Here is a 23525-nt window from a genome sequence, read left to right as displayed (position 1 = left end):
AATTTGGGTAACTAATTGTTGTTGTTCCATCATATGCCTTCAATCAACTCCAGTTTACTGTGACCCTATCATTGGGTTTTGTACGATCTAGCACTGTAGCTGGAATTTTCTTCTACAAAACATTTTATAGTCCAGTGATAGTGATCAATTGTACAAAACCACACAATTTAGTCGTTAGGTTTTTACCTTAAAATAGTCACTATCCTTCATTGCAACATATTGTTTTTATTCTTAATTAAATGTATACATGCTCAGAGTATGTCTTTCCTCCCTGGGTTTAAACAGCAAAAATCTAATATGTAAAATTAGTGGTAACTTTGATGCTGTTTTAACTCTAGAAAATACATGATATTAATCACCGTTTTGATTAATGTATGAGTCCAAAAGAGATATCTAGTGATGACTAATCTCCCCAGAACTTCTGTAAAGCCAGACACTTATCTGTCATCTTTGAACCTCGGCTACGTTTGTTTGAATAACAACGATTAAAACCTTAATTTTTTCAGAGAAACTTCATTGAGATTCCTTCACATTTTGAACCATTTTTACACAAATAAAAATGTTATTTACAAATTTAGTTAATACATGTTTTTATTACTGAAAAAAGCATAAAAGTTCTCGATCTGTGAAGACATTATAACAACGATATTATTGAAACAGAAATAATATTCATATTGAATAGCATGAGACACAAACATCTTAAGCTCAAATTGGAAAACTAATAAGTAGCTTTTGAAAGAATCATGAATTGTTCAGCATTATAACAGGAGCAGAAAAGAAGAAACATTTAGGTTGCCTAATTACATTTCTATACTATCGAAGTTTCCAAAGTATTTATTCATTTAATTAAAACAGCTAGGTTTAAATAGTTCAGTAGCTCACCATAATTTCTACATTTCTATCATTTTGTCTCTTACTAACTAGTTTGTAACACTGCATGATTCCTGTTATAATTGTAGACTATATTCCAATTAAACAACACAATTTGCTGCATAACTAAAAGTAAGTAATGCACTATATTCATTCAATTCAAATTACTATCCTATTACAATCAGCTCACCAGCGGTTTCTTTTTCAACCTTAGTTTTCATTTTCTCATTTTTGAAAATAATTTTTATTTTTATTGAAAATAAAACCCACTCCCAGCCTCTTCCCCATGTGATCTCCTCATTTTGATTTGTGAGCAATGAAATCTTCAAAATGATGCCTCTTTTCCAGAATGAAACTGACCTCCTTCTTTCCTTGGAAACATCTTTCCTTGGAAACATGGCCAAATGCAGTCAAGGATCAGCTAAGACTGAGTGTCAGAAGTATCTGAACTGGATCCAGAGCTCATAGTTTTTATACATGGAAGAATACATCGCAACATGGCCTTACGGATGTGGTCGTCAAAGTAATAGTAGATGAGCGGGTTTGTGCAGCTATTGGCAAAAGCAAAAGGGCCACTCAGTTCCATGCCAAAGTTGCCAACTTTGTAGAGAAGGCAGAAAGGAGGCTTCAAGTCTTGGATGTCAGACATTATAGCTACAAACTTAAAGACATTGAAAGGAGCCCACGAGAAAACAAAAGCAATCACTACAATGAAGACGATTTTGATTGATTTCTTCAGCTTTTTCTCATGTCTCCCTGATTTCTGATAATGCACACAGAGTTTCTTGGTGACAGAGCAATAAAACATTAAGATGCTAAACAGAGGGACGAAGAAGGCCAAAGCCAGCAGCAGCAGCGACTCAATCCGTTTCTTGAGCGTGGGGTCCTTATCTATACAATAGGATTTGTCAGCATATCTCTGTAGCTCCCTGGACAAAAGGGTTGGCAAACCCAGCAGGAAGGACAGAATCCACACACAGACACAAAGGTTGATGGAATAGAGCTTTGTTCTGATTCTCCGGGCCACTGATGGGTACATGATGGCCAAGTACCGATCGCCACTCATGACAGTCAGTAGAAAGATGCTACAGTACATGTTGACTGAGATGATGTAGGAACTGCCTTTGCAGACGAAAGAGCCAGACCTCCAGAGTCCAGAATAGATTTCCTTGTCTACCCAAATGGGCAACGTGATAAGAAAAATAAAATCAGAAACTGCCAAGTTGACAATGAAGATATCAATCGGCCTCCGAATACGCTGTTTGAAGATGAGAGCTCCTATCAGAAGGGTATTGCCAAGGATCCCAACGAAGAATACAGTCGCATAGAGAACAGGTAGGACAATGTTCTTGTAAGGTACCTCTACAGGAAGGCAAATCTCTTCAGGAGTTTCGGAACTGGGAAAATATAGATCATAATAGCTTGGCATTGTTTCCTCCATTGCCGGAATGCTTCTTTAGTAGTCAATCTGTGAAATATCGTTTTTGCACTATCACATCTTAGGGATGCCACAAGCCATTGTTTTCATCTTTTTTTTTCATTGTTCAATATCTTCCAGATGGCAAGAATTTTTTAAAGCATCCGTGCCGTAACCACTCATAAATCTCTGATGAACAATGTAAATGCCAACCCCAGAATGGGAGGACCTGGTTTCATCTGACCAATCAACATGCTGCATTTGACCATAAAGCATTGGTTGGGTGGTTTCCTTGAACTTTGGCGAGTGAAGGGGTTGTTTTGTGTTGTTGTTGTTGAAAGAATAAGGCTTTGAGGTTATAGATAGTAGTAGAAGTAAGAAAGCAGAGAATTTCGTTCAGGGCTTTTATTTTAAAAGACTGCTAACCAGCTCAATCTGGGTTTGAATTGCTTTACAAAATGACAACTTACTTTTCCTGCTCTTAAACAAACGTTCAATGTTATACAGGTTGTGTGTCTCAGTTTTTGTGGCAGTCAAATTCTTATTTCAGTTTACAAAGTTGTGCTTTTGAATATCAGCATGAGCTTTAATATCAGTTTTCTTCTTTTGCAACTCTAAAAAAATTGCTTTATTTTTATATCTTTTTAAAGAGTTTAAATATACCTTCTGATTCTTCAGTTTTTGCTTTGCACAAACATAAAAAAATACTATGCTTGGTGTAGTGATTTGATAGTTGGATTGTGCATCTGTAGACCAGGATTCTAATTCCTTTCTCAGCCATGGAATCTCACTGGGTGAATTTGGGCAAGTCACACTCGCTCAACCTCAGAGGAAGACAAGGGCATCACACCCGAACAAAGTTTGCCTTTGGGTTGCCGTAAGTTGGCAATGACTTGAGAACACAAAACAGATTCATAATCAATTCAAACTGCAGAGATTCTACTTAAACATAAGGAGAAATATCCATCTCTTTGATTGTATATTCTTGCATGGCCCTTCAGATCTCATCTAGCTCTATATGTTTATATGAACAGTAACATCCTATTTTAATAAAAAAAAAACTTGTATAGCTTGTCTGGAGCCAGTGACTTGTATTGTGGGCGTATTGTGGGTGTTCCTTCTCTCTGCTGCTGTTGCCACTTCTGGAAAGCAGACAGAAAAGAAGTTGGGATGTGAAGCCAAAGCTTTCTTTTCCCCCCCCAATCACTTCCTTACCAAAAAAATTCAAATAACTGTACAGCTCTCTGGCTGCAGCAAGCAGCTGATATAATATATTCCTCATTTTCTTTTCTAGTAAGGTGAGACCGTTTTGGTAGAACCGCCTGCTCATTAATGGTTTTGCGTTGCTGAGAAAAGTTTCAAAGTCAAAACTATACCTCCCTCTTGCAGAATAAAGACAATAAAAAAGGCCTTTTAATTGCCAAATGATCATTTATTTGTAAATTAATATTTTAAGTGTTCATATGGATGGTGCTTCAGTACTTTGAAGGCCTGGAAGTACAGAGCTCTGAACCTCTAAACTCTTGGAATTCCACAATTCTCATAGAAAAGCAAAATGCAAATAGAGGGAATGTCGTAGTGTAGTGTCCCTGAATCTGTGGTAAGCTAATGCCCTTTGAGGTTTCTCAAAGTACTCTCAATAAGGCTTGGTGTGATAAGAGGAGGCACTGCAGTTGCAAGCAAGATGGGTTTGTGACAGTAGAACTTGTTTAAGAGCCTCGAGTGATGACAATCCAAGTCAACTCTGGCTTATCATTATCCTATTTGATAGTTTTCTTGGGAAGATCTGTTCAGAGGGGGGTTTATTGTTAGATTTAGACTTGTGACCTTATTACATTAGCCAAGCAAAGCAGACCCCACCCCTAAAGTGCTACAAAGGGACAATTTGTCCCAAAGTGATAAGATGGTTAGAGTGCAGTATGACCCCTGTATCCATGGGACTGGTATCAGCAGCTTCATTTATTCATGTCTGACAAAATATGTGCTTTCTAGACATTTCCTGGGTCAGAAGTTCTTCATTTCCATAGGGTTTGCTATTATATGTGGTTCTATGTATTCAAGAGAAGTCCAGGAATGAATCCTCTACAGATTTGGGGATCATGCTGTACTGCTTTTTTATCTTCATTTTTCACTGTCACCTCCCTCTCTTTCCTGGCTCTGTCCTGGCATCTTGAAAGAAATCATTTGGGACGTTCCTTGTGAAAGGCTGTTCAAACTGCATGAAGATAGCCTAACACTTTAAGTAACCACAAGAAGAAAGAGACTACCCAAATGTATTCCTACATTTTTGGTTCCTTTTCTTCACATAGACTGTGTTGAGATTTGTGAGCAAGAAATCCCTAAATTATGAATTTCCAAAAGGGCTATTTTTCATTGTAAAAAGCAGGAGGAACCACCAAGAAGGCTCTCTCTTGTGGCCTTGCTAGCAGGACCGGCCCGAGGAAATTCGAAGGGGTACGCAAATTTTTTTTTGCGCCCCCTCCCCTGCGCTGCAGGAGGCGTGGCCAGGACTGCCCCCGCCCCCCACGCCCTAACCCCGCCTCCAACGCCGGGCGGCCACGCCTCCCGCAGTGCGGGCGGCATGGGAGGCGGGGCCAGGGTGCGCGGCGCGGGAGGTGGGGCCAAACGTGAAAGGACTCCTGCTGCAGTGGGCGCGTGCCGTGGGAGGCGTGGCTGGTCCTGCCTCCTGCAGGGTGCGCCCTGGCGCAGCCAAGCTGCGGCAGGAGTTCTTCCAGGCCGCAGCCTGAAAGGACTCCCGCTGCAGCGGGCGCGCGCCATGGGAGGCGTGGCCGGTCCCGCCTCCCGCGGGGTGCGCCCTGGCCTGGCTGCGCCATGGCGCGCCCCGCGGGAGGCGGGGCCAGAGCTGGCCATGCCTCCACGTCACATGGCCCCGCCTCCGCCAGGTGTGGCCCCGCCTCCCAGGGGTTCAATAGCGCCCCTGGGAAGGTGGCGCCCAACGCGGGGGCATGGCCAGCGTGCCGTGTTGGGCCGGGCCTGCTTGTTAGACATATTGGGGATGGTCATGGGACTGAGAGAAATGCTTCTTCTGCAGATCTTAGAGCAGTGGTTCTCAATCTGTGGGTCCCCAGGTGGTTTGGCCCACAACTCCCAGAAATCCCAGCCAGTTTACCAGCTGTTAGGATTTCTGGGAGTTGAAGGCCAAAACATCTGGGGACCCACAGGTTGAGAACCACTGTCTTAGAGTATATGCACGCTCATATATATTGCTACTACTGCTACTTAAGTATGCAAAAGGGCAGATTTTTGATGCTTCCAGAATTTGCTTGTCAACATAATTTTCTTGAAATGTGTGTCTTGTGTTTGTCAGGTGCAGAAAGCAGTGTGAGAAACAATGGCATACAAATAGCATTTATAGTGATGATCATGACTGGATTTTGCTAGATCTATTGCAGATTGAGTATTTTTCCAATTCATGCAGCACTTTCTCCGCATGAGAAAAATGTGACTCATGGGGTGACTCATTTGACTTTTATGTCCGAGGACATAACCTCTTAAAGTCTTTAGATAAAAATAGAGAGAAAAGTTCATGAGAAACATGTGAACTTTCTACCGGTTTTACACTGTTCATACTTTTGCAATGATTAACTTCCAAAAAATATATTTGTCCAAATTGTTTTGGGCTCTTCCAGACTGGTCTAATGAAGTGTGACTCCTAGCAAGACACCTCTTTGACTTTTTCTGGTTCTTTCCTTCCAATCCGCTTGTTTCATTCTTTGGGAGACTGTTTGTAGCAACTTTTTGGATACCCCAAAGGGCACTCAGAGCGTCCTTATAATAGGCAACAATTTGATGCCACATAAAACAGACATATGATAAAATAAGCATACACATTAAAGCATAAATTTAAAAGCACATAAACATTAAAAGCAATTCTTAAAAACCACACAATCTGAAATCATATCTAAAAGCTGTTCCAGTCATGATTGTACATATTAATCTTCACTTATTGCACTGCATTATTGTCAAAGGCTTGGTCCCAAAGCCATGTTTTTACTTTCTTCCTGAAGGTCAGGATGGACGGAGCTGATTTGATTTCAATCGAGAGGGAATTCAAATCTGCATGGCAGATTGGACTGGATGGCCTCTGAGGTTTCTGCCATTATTATTATTATTATTATTATTATTATTATTATTATTATTAATGCTGCTGCTGCTGCTAAGGCTGGATGGCTTTTGGGGACTGGGCTTAGCAAAGCAAGTTAAACCGCTAAAGCTACAGAAAATCCTGCCGATCGAAAGGTTGGCAGTTCAAGCCCAGGTCAGGATGAGCACCCGTCATCAGCCCCAGCTCCCTGCCCACCTAGCAGATCGAAAACAGAAATATTCAGTCGGAAGGACATCTAAGCGTGACAAAGGTCCTCGACATGGAAGATGGAGTAACAGCACCCACACATCCCTGCTCCCATGGCTGGAGTCGAGCACAATTTCCAGATGCCGGAAATGGAAAAGATGGGGAAAGCCTTTACCTCTCTTTATGTATTGTTTGTCCTTGTTAATTGTACAATGGCATTGAATGTTTGCTGTATATTTGTTCTGTAATCCGCCCCAAGTCCCCTTGGGGAATATAAATAAAATATATTATTATTTATGGCCATTTGTTGGGGGTACTTTGATAGTGTCTTTCCTGCATGGCAGAAGGAGGTTGGTGTTTCTACTGTTGTTGTTGCTGTTGCTGTTGTTGTTATTGTTGTTGTTGTTGTTACAAAGGCTAGGTGGCCATCTGTTAGGGGTGCTTTGATTGTGCTTTTCCTGCATGGTTGGATGGACCCTGGGGTCTTCCACTGAAGTACTGTTAAATCTATGTTGGTTAAAACTGTTCTTCACTTTAAATATTGTATTGTTCTTTCTTTCTTTCCCTTAGTTAGTTCACACAAACACTCTCCATTCATCCACCACTGGCTTGGCTCATGCCTGATATATATCATATAATATATAAACATTTCTTGGGGTTCCATGAGAAACTATTGCTTCAAAAAAAACTCTGTGGCTGAAAAAGTTTGAGAACCCCTGCTTTACAATATTCATGGTTTTCTGATTCATAGGGTTTAGACAAAATTTGAAATCAGAGCCCCAGTGTTTTGGAAATCATCTAAATTTCAATATGCAGTCAGACCTCCATATCCATGGATTTTATATCCAAAAGCAGACCTTGGGTTTGTCATTTAATATAAGGGACACAACTTAACTATGCCATTTTATGTATTGGGACTTGAGCATAAACAGATTTTGGTTTCCAAGGAAGGTCCCGGAACCAAAACCTAGCAGATTATAAAGCCTGCTATATGTTTTAATGAAACTGCTGCTTTTTTTTTTTGTTTCTCAAAAAAGCTGGATACAATTTGTGAGAATAGTTGTAATTTCTGTTGGAGTCAAGCTGTCAGGCTTCAGAAAAGTAGGCTCAGGAGATTTTGTGCAAGAGTAAGTGTTTTCCAAACAAGAATACGTTTATGATCACCTTGAGGCTTTTAAGGCCTGTTGCCATAACTCCATGGCTGACAATTTGAATGAAAATGACATGTAATTCAAGGTGTTTGACTTTGTCTGTCTCTGCTTTCTCAATTTTCTCCATTATTTTGGTCTTAACGTTTTAATTTCAACCTAAATCACCGAGAGGGTTGTCTTTTGTTTTTTTGTGACCTTCATTTGCCTCTGTTACTAGTTTCATCTAAACAGCACACAAATACTGGCTTCCTTCCTTTCTATGAATCTTTTACCCTTCTAAATATAGGTTAAACTGTTGTTGCAAACCTCCACTTTTTTAATGGATATGCCAAATGTACTTCCTTTTAAAAAACAAAACAAAAACAAAACATTTATTCTGGGCACCAAAATAAATACACCTGGATTTGGATACTTCACTGTGATGTTTTATAAATGAAAGAGTTGAATTGTCCATCTTTATAGAAGTTCTTCTGTTTCTGTAGCCTAAACTAGTCTGTGTGAGCCTTGTAGTTGGGATTGCAATACTACCAGCTTGGCTGGGAGCGCATCTACAGTGTAGTTTCATGTCATTTCAACTGCCATGGCTCAATGCTGTGGAATCATGGGAGTTGAAGTGTTACACAGTTTTTAGCCTTTTCTGCCAAAGAGAGCTAGTGTCTCACCAAACTACACATCCTAAGATTCCATAGCATTGAGCCCATGCAGTTAACATCATGTCAAACTTCATTAATTGTGTAGATGTGCGCTGGACTTACCTAAATTCTAGGTATGCCTCTTGATGTTCATTTGGACTGTAATTTGAGCTAGTTCCCGAGCTTTCACTGCTAAAAAGTAAGTCTCTCACCCTTGTAGAAATGGAGTCATTAAGCAAAATAATATTTTTGTGCTCTTTTTGATATAGAAAATGTTGGTTTCTATGCAAGTCAAGCATACATGAATTTATGCAGAATAAATCATTGAATTGCTGTGAGTTTTCCAGGCTGTATGGCCATGTTCCAGAAGCATTCTGTCCTGACATTTCATCCACATCTGTGGGGAATTCCAGACATGAAACAATCAGGGCCAGCTAAAACCTCCCAACAAAGGATTCCCCCAGGCAGGAATCAGCCAGACTTTGAAGCTGCAAGGCTTTTCAATGCTAATCAAGATGATTAATTGCAACATTCACACTTGTCTCCAACAGTCAATAGTTCTTTCTCCCCCCATGCATCTTCTACAGATATATAAACCTCGCTGATCTATTTTCCAATATACCTCACAACCCCTGAGGATACCTGCCATAGATGTGGGCAAAACATCAGGAGAAAATGCTTCTGGAACATGGCCATACAGCCCAGAAAACTCACAGTAATCCAGTGATTCTGGCCATGAAAGCCTTTGACATCACAGAATAAATCATGTACTGCAAAAACTGATGTCAGTCCAGGTTTCTCAACACTCAAAACATTTTTTCAGATTTAAAAAATATCTCAGAATAGTCTATGTACCTTACGAAAGTTTTGCAACTATGCCCACAGGGAAATCTAGCAAAAATCAGCTTTTCAGAATTCTCCACAAACACTGCAGTGAAAGCAATGGAGCCCTCAGAGATGTAACAAAACAAGGTAAAAACTAGAATATGAAAATTAGTATGGTATTTAAGGTTTGTTTGTTTGTTTTTTAAATCTTGTTTGATATTGCAGTGTTACACATTTTTGGTTGCAGTGTAGTCAGTGTAGACTTATATTATGCAGTTCAATGACCACATAATGCAGCTCCAAATTGTAGTTATGGAAGTGCAGAGCCAGACCTACTTTTCTCCATGAATCAGATGGCAGTTACTGCCTCAGAGATGTGTATGGATGGATCTATACCTTTCGGGTATCAGTAACAGTATTGATTGCAAAAAAAATAATTATTTTTTTTTATTTCCAGCATTTATACCCCGCCCTTCTCACCCGAGGGGACTCAGGGCGGCTTACAACAATTGGCAAAATGTAATGCCTAAAACACAATTATAAATCAGAACACTACATACAATAAGTTAAAAACTATTAAAATACATTATAAAACTTAAAAACATATGTAATTAGATCCAGTCGTCCCAAAACCTCATGCCGTAAATCGGACCATGTCAACTTTGACGTTTACTCATTAAAAGTTTGGGCGCACAACCATGTTTTTACAGCTTTTCTGAAGCACAGCTTCTGCCAACCTAGCAGTTCAAAAACATGCAAATGTGAGTAGATCAATAGGTACCGGGAAGGTAATGGTCCTCCATGCAGTAATGCCGGCCACATGACCTTGGAGGTGTCTAAGGACAACGCCAGCTCTTCGGCTTAGAAATGGAGATGAGCAACAACCCCCAGAGTTGGACATGACTAGACTTAATGTCAGGGGAAAACCTTTACCTTTACCTTAATTGGTCCTATCATAAAAACATGGAAAAGGTTTATTTAACTGCATCGTGCAGTACATTTTGCTATAATTTTTCAGTGAATAGTAAGAGTCTCAACCAATTCAACATAGTTTGTGGCAGCCACAAAAACGAAGTTTCTGGAGTATAACAACTATTTCAAAGTAAGTACTACACAAAAACAGAAAATAACACTTTCAAACCAGGAACAGATCCCCCCCCCTTGAATTTTGTTGCATAGTGTAGTTGACTTGAAGGCACATATCAACAGCACAATATGCAATCTCATGTTTTCAAATTGTATTTTAAATATTTCTGCTCCAACTTTTGACAATGTAATCCTCAAGGCAGCTAACATCACATTGTTTAACAAAACAGATGACAAAAATATCTAAAAGCAAAATAACAACACATCTACAGATGAAGAAACAGTAAAAAAAAGGAAGAAAGAGCAGTTATAACCTACTTATCATTTAAAGCTTGTGTTAACAAAACTAATTGAACTTGGGAGAATAAAGGAAAAAGAGTAGGCACCAAGCAATTGTCTTTGAAAACCACATTCCACAACCTTAGAAAAAGGAGTGGTTTTTTTTTTGTTTCCACATTTTGAAAAACTCAATTTTCAGACAATTAATAAGCCTCAGAGAAGCCTATCATTAAATATCTGCCTGCTTGCATCTTCTCTGCCATCAGGTGGTTGTCTTAACTAGTGAAGCCACCAAGTCATTATCCCAGGATGACTACTTGCCCTGGCTGGTTTTTCTGCTTGTGTTTTCCAAATCTCCCGAGCCCTGCCTTTATTTATTTGCATCATTTCCAAGGAGTGCAGCATCATTTTTTCAGAAATAAGAGCTGACACTGGGGACATCTGGAAGCACATGATTTAGCTAGACAGAGTGGACAATAGTGTTTCCTTGTTAGTAATTTGCTTTCTTTTTCTTTTCTTTTGACCTTGCTTATGCTCAATCGATATATTTTACTTTTGATAATTTTCCAGGAAGGAATATTCACTCTAATATTTGAAAGGTGGATTGCAAAGATACTGGGGAAAAAACAATGGAAGAAACAGAAGGCTAATATTTTTTGGATAAAATTGGCTTGCTGATGTTCAGCTGAATATATCTTGGGCTAGTCAGTTATTGCTGTTGCATTCTGTCATTACTATGTTTTAAAAGCAATTGATGGACCATGAGTGATAACCATTTTGCTACCGCTCTGGTAATCGCCTGCATCCTCAGCTTGAATTCCACCATCTTCTTGGCTGTCTCAATTGGCACAGATGTGTGGTTTGAATACTGCAACCCCTTACCTCCTGAAAATATCAGTAAGTCTCCTTGTGATGAACTCTTCAGAGAAAATACAAATGAAGACTTGTATACAGAAGCTCTCTATCAATGGAATGGTACCACTGGACTGTGGCAAAGATGTATCACCATACCTGAAAACTCTTACTGGTGCAACTCAACAGGTAAGCCACTCCAAAAAATATTTTTCTGCGTACTGTAATCTGTATACTGTTAGGATATTTCTGAGTTTCTTTGATCAATCTCCCATAAAACCCAAAACTAACTGGGAATTTCAGATAACTTAATTTTATTGTAATTTCCAGGCCAAACCCCATGCACAAGCTGCGTTGGAAAGGAAACGTTGGTTTTTGTTTTTGTTTTTTTCATGTCAGGAGTGACTTGAGAAACTGCAAGTTGCTTCTGGTGTGAGAGAATTGACCGTCTGCAAGGATGTTGTCCAGGGACGCCCAAATGTTTTACCATCCTGTGGGAGGCTTCTCTCATGAGCTGGTGCTGACAGATGGGAGCTCACATTGCTCCCCGGATTCGAACTGCTGACCTTTCAGTCAGCAGTCCTGCCTGTATAAGGATTTAACCCATTGCACCACCGGGGGCTCCAGGAAAAAAAATGGTAAAAACTTATATTGTACCAATAATAATAATAATAATAATAATAATAATAATAATAATAATAATAGACTGCCCTCTCCCCCCAGAGGAACTCAGGACAGTTAACATACGGCACACATTCAATGCCACAACTACTTCACTAATATCAAAAGTATAAAATGACAATAACATACTCATTATAATAAAAAATTCCAAATTAGAAAAAACAATAAATATAAACATGACACTCAGTAAAAACATTACTGCACAGAGCGAGCGTATACCTGGACCGATTAAAATGACCAAGTTGCTGAAAGTGTTCAGTATTTGTTGTAGTTTCACTTAGCCATAGCTGCTATGGGGTGGCAGTTGTATTAATCCTCCTCCTCTCCATATGCTAAGGTCATAGATGTGTCTTTAACTGTTTCTTAAAGGAGAGGAGGGTGGGGACCATTTTTTGTACATACAGTAGAGTCTCACTTATCCAATATAAACGGGCTGGCAGAATGTTTGATAATAAGGAGGGATTAAAGAAAAGCCTATTAAATGTCAAATTACTTTATGATTTTACAAATTAAGCACCAAAACATCATGTTTTACAACAAATGGACAGAAAAAGCAGTTCAATACATGCAGAGCCGGCCCTAGGTAATTTTCAAGTGTAGGCGAACAAAATTTTGGTGTGTCCGCCCCCCCCCCCCCCCCGAAACCAATCACTAAAAAATAAAAGCGTTGGATAAGCGAAAATGTTGAATAATAAGGAGGGATTAAGGAAAAGCCTATTAAACATCAAATTACATTAAGATTTTACAAATTAAGCACCAAAACATCATGTTTTACAACAAATCAACAGAAAAAGAAGTTTAATACATGGTAATGTTATGTAGGAATTACTATATTTGCGAATTTAGCACCAAACATTGAACAGGGATATAGGGCAGTGTGGACTTAGATAACCCAGATAGCCCCCAGGCAAAACTCTAAAATCAGGACAATAAATAAAGAACAACACTCTGAAAACAGGAAAAATCCAGACAGTAAACAATCAGGGACAGCTAACACCTCCCAAAAAAGATTCTCCCAGGCAAGAAGAAGCCAGGCCTTGAAGCCACAGGGCCATTAAATGCTAATCAAGGTGATTAATTACAACATTCACACCTGCTTCAAAGAAGAGTTCTTTCTCCACCCTGGACCTTCTACAGATATATAAACCCCACTTACCTAGCTTCCAAGTTCCCACAGACCTCACAATCTCTGAAGGCCCCAAAGGTGGGCCCGCACGGCACGAAGGCGGGAGGCCCAGGACGGGCACCAGGAAGCCCAGTGCGGCCGCCAGGAGGCCCAGCGCAGCCGCCAGATGGCCCAAAGGAGAAGTAGGTTGGGGGTGGTGCCATCCTCCCGGGACGAAGGTGCCCCCAGGACGATGGCGCCACAGGCAAGTGCCTAGTTTGCCTTATGGTTGGACCGCCTCTGAATACATGGTACCATTATGTAGTAATTACTGTATTTACGAATTTAGCACCAAAACATCGCAATGTATTGAAAACATTGACTACAAAACATTGACTACTAAAAGGCAGATTGCGCTGGATAATACGGAACATTGGATAACCGAAGGTTGGATAAGCAAGACTCTACTGTATTGTTTTTTCTTCTTTTCAGCGGTGATTCTAATACTGTTTTTGAACACCCAGAAGTTGGATCTTTGAGTCTGCAGCATCAACAGAAGTCCCATGTATTATGCCTCCAAGGTTTCCCACATCGATTTCCCCCCAGAAAAATAATGATAACTCTTTTAAGCAGTGAATTTCCCTTCCAAGGGGTACATTTCTCTCACTTCCTGTTGTCCCACCCCGTTCTTAGCTATGAGTTGTTTGTAAGTCGGATGTTTGTAACTTGGGGACTATCTTTGTATGTTTTTCAAAATCAATAGATCTGGAGCAACTGAAAGGGAGAAAGCATACATTTCATTCTCAAGTGCCTATTAGGACTCCTTTCTGTGCAGGTGGGGATGGAGGACAGCATATACATTCTCATTAGTCGGCATGCATGTTTAAGTCTGGGTGAGGAATAATAGTAAAGCAATTCAGGCCCCAATAAAGGTTATTTTGCTTTTCTATTCTGAAAGGGAAAATGGTCACAAAGTGTGTCAGTTTTGCTCTTTCGGATCAGTTCATGGAAAAATATAACGACCCCAGAAATCCTAACAGTGGCAGTGATATGATACGGACCTGTAAGTATATGTTGTTTTTCTTGTTCAGTGAATCTAAAATGTCGATAACTCTTATGTACCTAGTTTGTTATGAATTAATTCACTTGAATACATTGGATTTACTTTGATACAGACGTGTATGCTTTTATTGTTAGAAATGAAAACATGCCATTTTTACAATGGAACATGAATAATGCAGATTTTTGCCTCTTCCAAAAATAGATGAATGGCTAATTTCTCGAAGTTCATCAAGTTAGTGTCTGGCTGGATCTACACTGTCATATAATCCAGTATCTGGTCCCATATTATCTGCTTGGAACTGGATTATATGAGTGTAGACTGCCACATAACCCAGTTCAAAGCAGATAATCTGGGATCAGAAACTGGATTATATGGCAGCGTAGATGGAGCCTCAGTATCCAGATGGCCTGCTTGTGCTTTCCTACAGCAAGATTGGGCAATGGGCATGTGAGCCTTGGAGTCTGCAAAGCATAGCTCAGAATCCCAACCCCAAAACATGCCCCGAAGGCTCAAAATCTTACACCTCCCAACTGTGAGAGCAGTAGTTCCCAACCTTTGGTCCTCCAGGTGTTTTGGACTTCAGCTCCCACAACTCCTAACAGCTGGTATTTCTGGAAATCGAAGTCAAAAAATACTTGAAGGACCAAAGGTTGGGAACCACTATGTTAGAGCCACCCCAAAAGCAAAAATTTCTCAAACCTGAAGCCAAAACTGATGAGACATCACTTCTGGTCAAGCTGGGAGCACCAGCATGGCCTATTAGATACAAATTGGTCTCTGCTCTCACTGCAATTGCTTGTTACTGGCCTACAGTATAGTTTGTTTTAAATGTTTACTCTAGTATTTCTGCAGTGCTTGACACAAACCAAAATGCATTTTTAAAATGTTCGACACAAATAAAATATGAAATTGAATTGAACAGGCTGTTGTTTAAAAGATATTTTATTGATAAATTTTAATATATCAATACTTAACTACAGACAGATAAAATACATGCAAGAAAAAAGACAAATACATCGACATTGTTCCAATCCCCACTATCCATTAAAAGACTTACAGTTCTTCCTTGACTGAAGTATATTAATATATTTACAATATTTCTCCTCTCTAAACTACATCTATTATTTTTACTATCTTTCCTTACAATAAAGAAAAGATAGGCAGTTGGTTTTAGACAATGATGCTGGAAGCTAGGATGGCCTAATTTTGTTCATGTGCGTCTTTCTACCAGATCTGTGGCGCTTGCAGTTCTTTCTGCCCTTTGTTAGCCTTGGACTCATGTGTTTTGGGATTGTCATTGGGGTATGTATTTGTGCCTGTTTTAGTCTCTACCCTACCATTACCACCGGAGCCCTCCACTTCCTGGCAGGTGAGTAGTCTTAGCAAATATATTCTAGTTGTTCTGCACTGAAATATGGATATCTTAATCACATGGCTCAAGAATTCAATTCTGTCACCTGATCCTAATATTATGCCACTTTTTCTATAGGTCTGTGCACACTGGGTGCAGTTGGATGCTATGCAGCTGGAATTGAGTTGCTCCACAAGAAGCTAAACCACACTTCTGTGCCAGGCCAGTTTGGCTGGTCCTTCTGTCTGGCTTGTGTCTCCGCACCTTTGCAATTTATGGCAGCTGCACTTTTCATCTGGGCTGCACATAACAACAGGAAAGAATTCACACTTTTGAAAGCCTACCATGTGGCCTAAAAAGCTCTTCATCTTTTCCTAAGTCTCTTGTAGAGATTATATATACATATTAAAAAATATTACCCCTTTTGCTCCCCCCCCCCAACTTCCCCCTCAAGTTTACTGCAAGGCCACATTGGCTTTTTCAAATATTTCCCATGTTTCATTTTCTATGACATTGTTTGCTGTTCTGCTTTCAGCAAATGAGTGTCTTTTTCTTTAAACATCTTTAATCTTCGCAAGACAGGCAGCTGTACATCTATTTCCTTTCCTAAGACCTTCATCCGCAGATGAGAAGAAGGAATATAGGGCCATGACAGGAAAATTTCCAGAATAAGCCCAGGTCTCCAAATGACTTCAGGGAGAGCAGCGGTTGTCAAAGGGATTTCATAAACTGGTTTGTTCATAACACATAAAATATGTTTCGCTACCACCCCCTCACTTCCTCAAGTTGTGTCACTGAATTTCATCAGCAGATTTGTTGATAGAAAGCAAAAAATTACACTCTTCAAAAATGCTGTCCTTATCATGATCATAATCATATATCTTAACTGAACTTAAATAGATTTAGCAAACTCTAAACACTCTGGGGAAACAATGCTAGAACAAAAACAGTTTGAAAGGAATTGTCAAGATTGCACAAACAACAGCAGCTTTTCAAGATTTTTTTAAAAGAAGTACAGTAGTAAATTGCAAGTGTCTGACACAAAATCCAGCATGGTGTATTGGTCTGAACATTGGGCTACAACTCTGGAGTTTGAATTTCTGCTTGATCATGGAAATCCACTGAGTAACCTTGAGCAATGCTCTCAGGTTCCTTCCACACAGCTGAATAAAATCCCACATTATCTGCTTTGAACTGGAATATATGGCAGTGTAGACTCAAATAATCCAGTTTAAAGCAGATATTGTGGAATTTTCTGCCTTGATATTCTGGGTTATGTGGCTGTGTGGAAGGGCCCTCAAACTAAGAAAAAGACAAAAGTATGTTTCATGAACAAATCTTGCAAAACATCCACAATGACCTAGCCATGATAGCGCTACCATAAAGTTACCATAAGTTGCAAACAACCAGAAGGTCCAAAACAACAATTGGAATTACTTAGGCTGGATGGAGTCTACTCTGCTGCCAAATTTTATGTAGATGCATGAAAAATATATATTTTTAATATATATTTTAATTACAGCCACTTTTGTTTTCCTATTGCAAGAAAGACCATAATTCCAGATTTCTGAATATCAATTCAAATTTAAATCAGTCATATTATCAGATGGTAGATTGGGCCTATTTGGATTAACCAGACTGGCACCAAATAAAAGAAGACTCATGTACAAGCTACTTCAAATTGTCAGAATACCGCAATCACTACAGATCAATAGGTACAGTATGTTGGTTATACCAGGGAATATGAGTGTTCAGTCTGCTAGTTAAAGCAGCTATTCCCAAACTCTGGTTCTTGGACTTCAACTCTCAGAAACCTCAGCTGTCTTAGTTAATGATCTGGGTCCTTAGGAGCCGAAGTCGAAGACACCTGGAAGAGCAGAGATTGGAAAACACCAGATAGGATCTCATTAACTGACTGTAGCAGACCATTACCTGCACATAAAAAGCTTTCTAAACTAACACCCCTTTTCAAAAATGGGAGTGAAATGGGAAATAGAGTTGTGTATGTTATATGAATGGTAGTAGGGATACACAGGTCATCTTTCACATACCTGCAGTCATCTTTTGCATGCAGTTGACTTGATAACAGTAGCACTAACCAGGGAAAACAATTGAAAATGACCACTTGTTGAAGGAAAAATACTCAAAGAACAGCACTGAAACGAACTGTATTCCAGTGTGAGCCGTGGAAAAAAATAAGCAGTTTGTACAAGAAAGAGAGACAGTACAGAAATGTGTCATAAACCAGACATTATTGACAAACACTTTACACCAGTGTTTCCCAGCCTTTTGGCCTCCAGATGTTTTGGACTTCAGCTCCCACAGTTCCTAACAGCTGGTTAGCTGGTTGGGATTTCTGGGAGTTGAAGTCCAAAACACCTGGAGACCCAAACGTTGGGAACCACTGCTTTACATGATCAACTCAGTGGCAAGAATCCTGAGATAGATAGATTAGATATCCTTTTATAATTGAGACAAAAGGCATGACCTTATCCTGCAAAGACAGCTGCGAGTTCTCTTGGCCAATGTGTCTTGGGCAAGCCGGCACAACTGGCCAGCAACTGAAAAAAAAGAGCATCTGTCTCATTCCCTTGATTTCTAGTGTCACTCACTGGAGAACTAGGACAAGGACAACTAATGGTTGCAGATGAACAGCTACATGCAGTAATTTCCATGCACTTCCTTGGCCATAAATAATTGAGAAGGGACACATCTTGCTTTCTCAATCAGACTTGCACCCAGCAACTGTAGTTGGGAGGAAATATATGGGGGAACATTATGCTCCATCTCCTCTTTGTGGCAGGACTACAGCTTGTGTTTTACATGTCAGATAATAATCTCAGTGTTTCATTTTTATCACTAAACAAAACAAAGATTTATAAGACTTATAATTGCTTAAGTTAAGGATGAGCAACTTTAATTTTTCTTACTTTTAATATGATGCGAAGGGATTGCTTTTTCAAAAGGACACAAGGAAACATTATACCACATATAACCCAAAATAGCTCTCACTTGCAGCCTGAGACAATCCCTTCAGCCTTTCTCTATATCTTGGTAACATGCAACTAAAAGCTTATGCTCTGCACCTCTTACCTGTCAGTGATATGCCACACATTAATACTGTTTGTCTTCTGTATCATGAAGGGCTGTTTACCTTGATTTTATGCAAATGTTTTTGCTGAATATATGCTTTATGAAACCACCAGAAGACATCTGCAGGGTTTGTAGATTTGCTGCAAACAACATGGTCAGGGAAGTGGTTAAGACAGCAGAATTTGAAACACAGTGTTCTAGTTGAAGAAACATTTCCATGAAACAGGTGCATCAAACATTTTTTTTCTTAACAGAATCACGAAGCTAATATTTAATTACTTTAATGTGACATTCTCCAATATATTTTATATTAAATTCCTTTACATACTAAATGCAGTTGCCAAGTACAAATATAGTGTGGACCAGTATGTTAACTTCAGGTGCATTATTGACGCTGAACTACTGTCTCTGATAATTGATTATACTCCATTAAAAAACCAAGTGTTTTAGCACGGTGAAACGTCACTCTGATAGGTGTTAATAGTGTGGTTCAGACATTTGAAACATGATCTTGGGCCACAAAGCTACCATCTGTGGGATTTTTTTTTCGTGTCAGGAGCAACCGGAGTTGCTTCTGGAGTGAGAGAATTGGCCGTCTGCAAGGACGTTGCCCAGGGGACGCCCAGATGTTTTGATGTTTTACCATCCTTATGGGAGGCTTCTCTCATGTCCCCGCATGGAGCTGGAGCTGATAGAGGGAGCTCATCCATGCTCTCCCCGGGTGGGATTCGAACCTGGCAGCTTTCAGGTCAGCAACCCAAGCTTCAAGTCATGAGGCTTTTATCCCCTAGGCCACTGGAGACTCCTTGTGGGATTATAACTAAGCATAAGAAGATGTTGTTGAAATAGTAATCCTGTTGCCTACGAGAGAAACTGCAGGTTCATACATTTAGTCTATTTGCATGGCTGTGAACTTAATATTATATTTAAACAAATCCTTTAATTGTATTACTATTTAATAAATATTTTCTCATTATTTTATCTCTGTAGAAATGGGGATGCTAGAGTGGTTGTTGCTGATTTTATTTATACTGTATCTTTTCCTCCCAAAATAGGATTAAACGTATTGTACACATTAAAATAGATCATGTCTACTTTCTCTCCCCAGTCATGGTTTTTCAGAATTTCCAGAAACATCTCAAGAAGGAAGAAAGGCATTAAACAATGCTGTACCCAATCTCTAATATTTTATATGTTTCGTTATTGCTTTCAGTCAAGTGAAAAAATAACTTCTACTAGGTAAGCAATGAGCCTAGAAGATGTCTTTAAGTGTGAGATGTGCTTAAGTGTGAGATGTGTTTTCTTCACACTCCAGACTTATTTATTATTTATTTATTTACATCACTTTTACCCCGCCTTTCTCTCTGAGGAGACTCAAAGTGGCTTACAGTAAATGGCAAAAATTCAATGCCTAAAAACAATGTAAAAACAACAATTCATATAAAACAATCTACAAAACAACAGTTCATATAAAACAGATACCATTACAAAATAAAATCACATTATATAAAATTTTAAGAATGTCCAAGATTAAAATCCATTCATCCAGAATCCTCAAGTCTTTGTACAGGTCATGTAAAGTCCATGTTATCATTCATTAAAAGCTTGTGTGCACAACCATGTCTTTAAGGCTTTCCTGAAGCCTAGGAGAGTTGGTATCTGCCGTATGTTGCTGGGGAGGGTGTTCCACAGCCCAGGAGCCACCACCGAGAAGGCCCTGTCCCTCGTTCCCACCAGCCTTACCTGCGAGGCTGGTGGGACCGAGAGCAGGGCCTCCCCCGATGATCTAAGAGTTCTAGAAGGCTCATAGGGGGAGATACATTCGGACAGGTAAAATGGGCCAGAACCATTTAGGGCTTTGTAGGTCAAAACCAGCACTTTGAATTGGGCTCGGTAGCATATCGGCAGCCAGTGGAGCTGACTCAACATGGGAGTAGTATGCTCCCTGTAAGCCGCTCCTGTTATTAGTCTGGCTGCCACCCGTTGTACTAGTTGGAGCTTCTGAGCTGTCTTCAAAGGCAGCCCCATGTAGAGCGCGTTGCAGTAGTCCAAACGAGCTGTAACCAGAGCGTGGACCACCGTGGCCAAGTCAGAACTCCCAAGGTACGGGCACAGCTGGCGCACAAGGCGGAGTTGTGCGAAGGCTCCCCTGGCCACCGCCGAGACCTGGGGCTCCAGGCTCCTGGGGCTCCTGAGTCCAGGAGAACCCCCAGACTGCGAACCTGTGTCTTCAGTGGGAGTGCGACCCCATCCAACACAGGCTGTAGCCCTATACCCTGTTCAGCCCTGCGACTGACCAGGAGGACCTCTGTCTTGTCTGGATTAAGTTTCAATTTGTTCACTCTCATCCAGTCCGATACAGCGGCCAGACACCGGTTCAGGACCTGAACAGCCTCCTTAGTGACAGGTGGGAAGGAGTGACAGAGCTGGACATCATCTGCGTACAGATGACACCGCACCCCGAAACTCCGGATGATCTCTCCCAGCGGCTTCATGTATATGTTGAACAACATGGGGGACAGTATTGACCCCTGCGGGACCCCACAAGTCAATGGTTGTGGGGCCAAGCAGGTGTCCCCCAGTGACACCATCTGGGAACGACCCTCCATGAAGGACCGGAGCCACTGCAGAACAGTACCCCTGAGACCCATCCCGGCAAGGCGCCCCAGAAGGATACCATGATCGACAGTATCGAAGGCTGCTGAGAGGTCCAGCAGAACCAGCAGGGACACACTCCCCCTGTCCAGTTCCCGGCGTAGATCATTGACTAAGGCGACCAAGGCTGTCTCGGTACCATGCCCCAGCCTGAAGCCAGACTGTGCCGGATCCATATAGGAAACAAGATACACAACACAAGTCACAATAGCTCTTTATAGACTCCTCTGGCAATTCTGAATGTTCTGAATTTTCCCCCTTTTATTTCACATGGTCACTGCCGGTCAACTCCAGTATGACCTCCATATCCACAGGGGATATGTTCTAAGACCCTCTATGGATACCTGAATCTGGATAATAGTGTACTCTATATTTTTGCTATAACTGGACTGGAAGTATACCATAGAATCACTCTGGATAACCTAGAGAAACATATCCAGGGGAGCAGATATTTTTTGGAATGTGGGTAAGTGAAACTGTGACTCTTGAATTGATGCATAAGGGGATTGTGATTCTCCTAAGTGAATCCCAGATTATCTGGCAGTGGGGACTCCTATAATACAGTTTAAAGCAGAAAACCTGAGATCAGATCCTGGGATATAGGGCCTGTCTGGAAGGGCCCTGAGACTGATGGAAGGTATATTCCAAGACATCTGGTGGGCACTCAGAGAGATGTCTTTTTAAAAATATATGCATATTGATATAGGAAAGGTCTCACTTCTTTGCTTTGGCATTTCTCTCTTTCTGAAAGCAGAAAGATAAATATTCCATGACAATTTGACCTACCAACCAGATTTTCCAAAAGCTAATTTTCCTTTTGGGAGAGAAGTTAGAACTTGGAAGTTCTGTTTTAATGGTTGTTTTTCCACCAACACCAAGTTATGACTGCAGCTTGAGCATACTTGTGACTAAAATATTTGAATAGAAGAGAGAAGTAGCATTATTTGAGTGTAAATAACTACTTGATTATAGGGAAATGTTCAAATTAGAACTTGGGATATTTTGGGTTGGTGGCTATATTTTGACGCCTACAGTAGTTACAATTAAAATTAGGGCTTCAATTTCAGATCTTTCCAGGACCTGAAGCATCTGAGACAAAACTCAAGATCTACAGACAATCCTTGGTGATATCATTAAACATTGCCCATTAAGTATCTACCACAGTTGCTAACTGATTGTCATTCAAACACATATGCACTGTCAGAACGTAATTTCTTATTTGGACATTAAGACAGACATCTTCTAAAGGGACCTTTCCAAGATTGAGGCAAAATGAGGGGATTATCTCTTCTACCTTACTTCAGGAGATTCTAAAACATTTGAACATGAGAGAAAAATGAAATTATTTGTGCTTAGATACCTTTATAGGAGCAACATTGTTAGGATATCAGGCCTTTGGCCTCTTCATTTGTCCTTCCATAGTTAACATAACAATGGTAAATGTGTGTATGTTCCACTTTGTATTTTGGAATGAGAGGGGAATCTTAGTCGTGACACATGGCAAAACTAATCCCCCAGCACCTACGATAGGGATGTATCTGTTGGTCAACATTCAAAAATAGCAACAGATGCAGCAGTGGTTAACATAACATTATTTTGATACCATTTTAACTGCCATGACTCCAACTATGGAATACTGAGATTTGTAGTTACACAAAATACTTCTCCACTGCAATCCTCTGAAAAATATTGAATTCTAAGCCATTTGCCAAACTACATATTCCAGGATTCCATATGTGTCAAGACTTCTACAAGAGTATCAAACTCTATGCACAGTATTAGAAGTTTGATACTCTTGTAGAAGTCTTGACGCATATGGAATCCTGGAATATGTAGTTTGGCAAATGGCTTAGAATTCAATATTTTTCAGAGGATTGCAGTGGAGAAGTATTTTGTGTAACTACAAATCTCAGTATTCCATAGTTGGAGTCATGGCAGTTAAAATGGTATCAAAATAATGTATATCCATAGTATGGATTCACTTTGTATTTTGGAATGAGAGGGGAATCTTAGTTGTGACACATGGCAAAACAAATCCCCCAGTACCTATGACAGGGATGTATCTGTTGGGCAACATTCAAAAATAGCAACAAATGCAGCAGTGGTTTCCTGTCATACTTCATTTATGTTTTACAGCCAAATTCCATGTGCCA

The 23525-nt window shown here is 40.2% G+C and overlaps 2 protein-coding genes across 2 annotated transcripts; one reads left to right on the top strand and one right to left on the bottom strand.

Annotated features, from left to right (window-relative positions):
- Positions 1–286: 286 nt before the first annotated feature.
- Positions 287–2527, bottom strand: gpr15 (G protein-coupled receptor 15). Its single transcript, XM_003219200.4, has one exon. It carries the CDS (start codon positions 2309–2311, stop codon positions 1292–1294), a length of 1020 nt encoding a protein of 339 aa, XP_003219248.2. The 5' UTR covers positions 2312–2527; the 3' UTR covers positions 287–1291.
- Positions 2528–10846: 8319 nt separating this feature from the next.
- Positions 10847–19714, top strand: LOC100567973 (claudin domain-containing protein 1). Its single transcript, XM_003219201.4, has 4 exons — positions 10847–11613; positions 14169–14273; positions 15505–15642; positions 15763–19714. The coding sequence occupies exons 1-4, from the start codon at positions 11334–11336 to the stop codon at positions 15978–15980; spliced, it is 741 nt and encodes a 246-aa protein (XP_003219249.2). The 5' UTR covers positions 10847–11333; the 3' UTR covers positions 15981–19714.
- Positions 19715–23525: the final 3811 nt, after the last annotated feature.

This window comes from Anolis carolinensis, chromosome 3 (assembly GCF_035594765.1).
Source record: "Anolis carolinensis isolate JA03-04 chromosome 3, rAnoCar3.1.pri, whole genome shotgun sequence".
NCBI lineage: Eukaryota > Metazoa > Chordata > Lepidosauria > Squamata > Dactyloidae > Anolis > Anolis carolinensis.
This window is presented reverse-complemented; position numbering and strand designations above follow the sequence as displayed.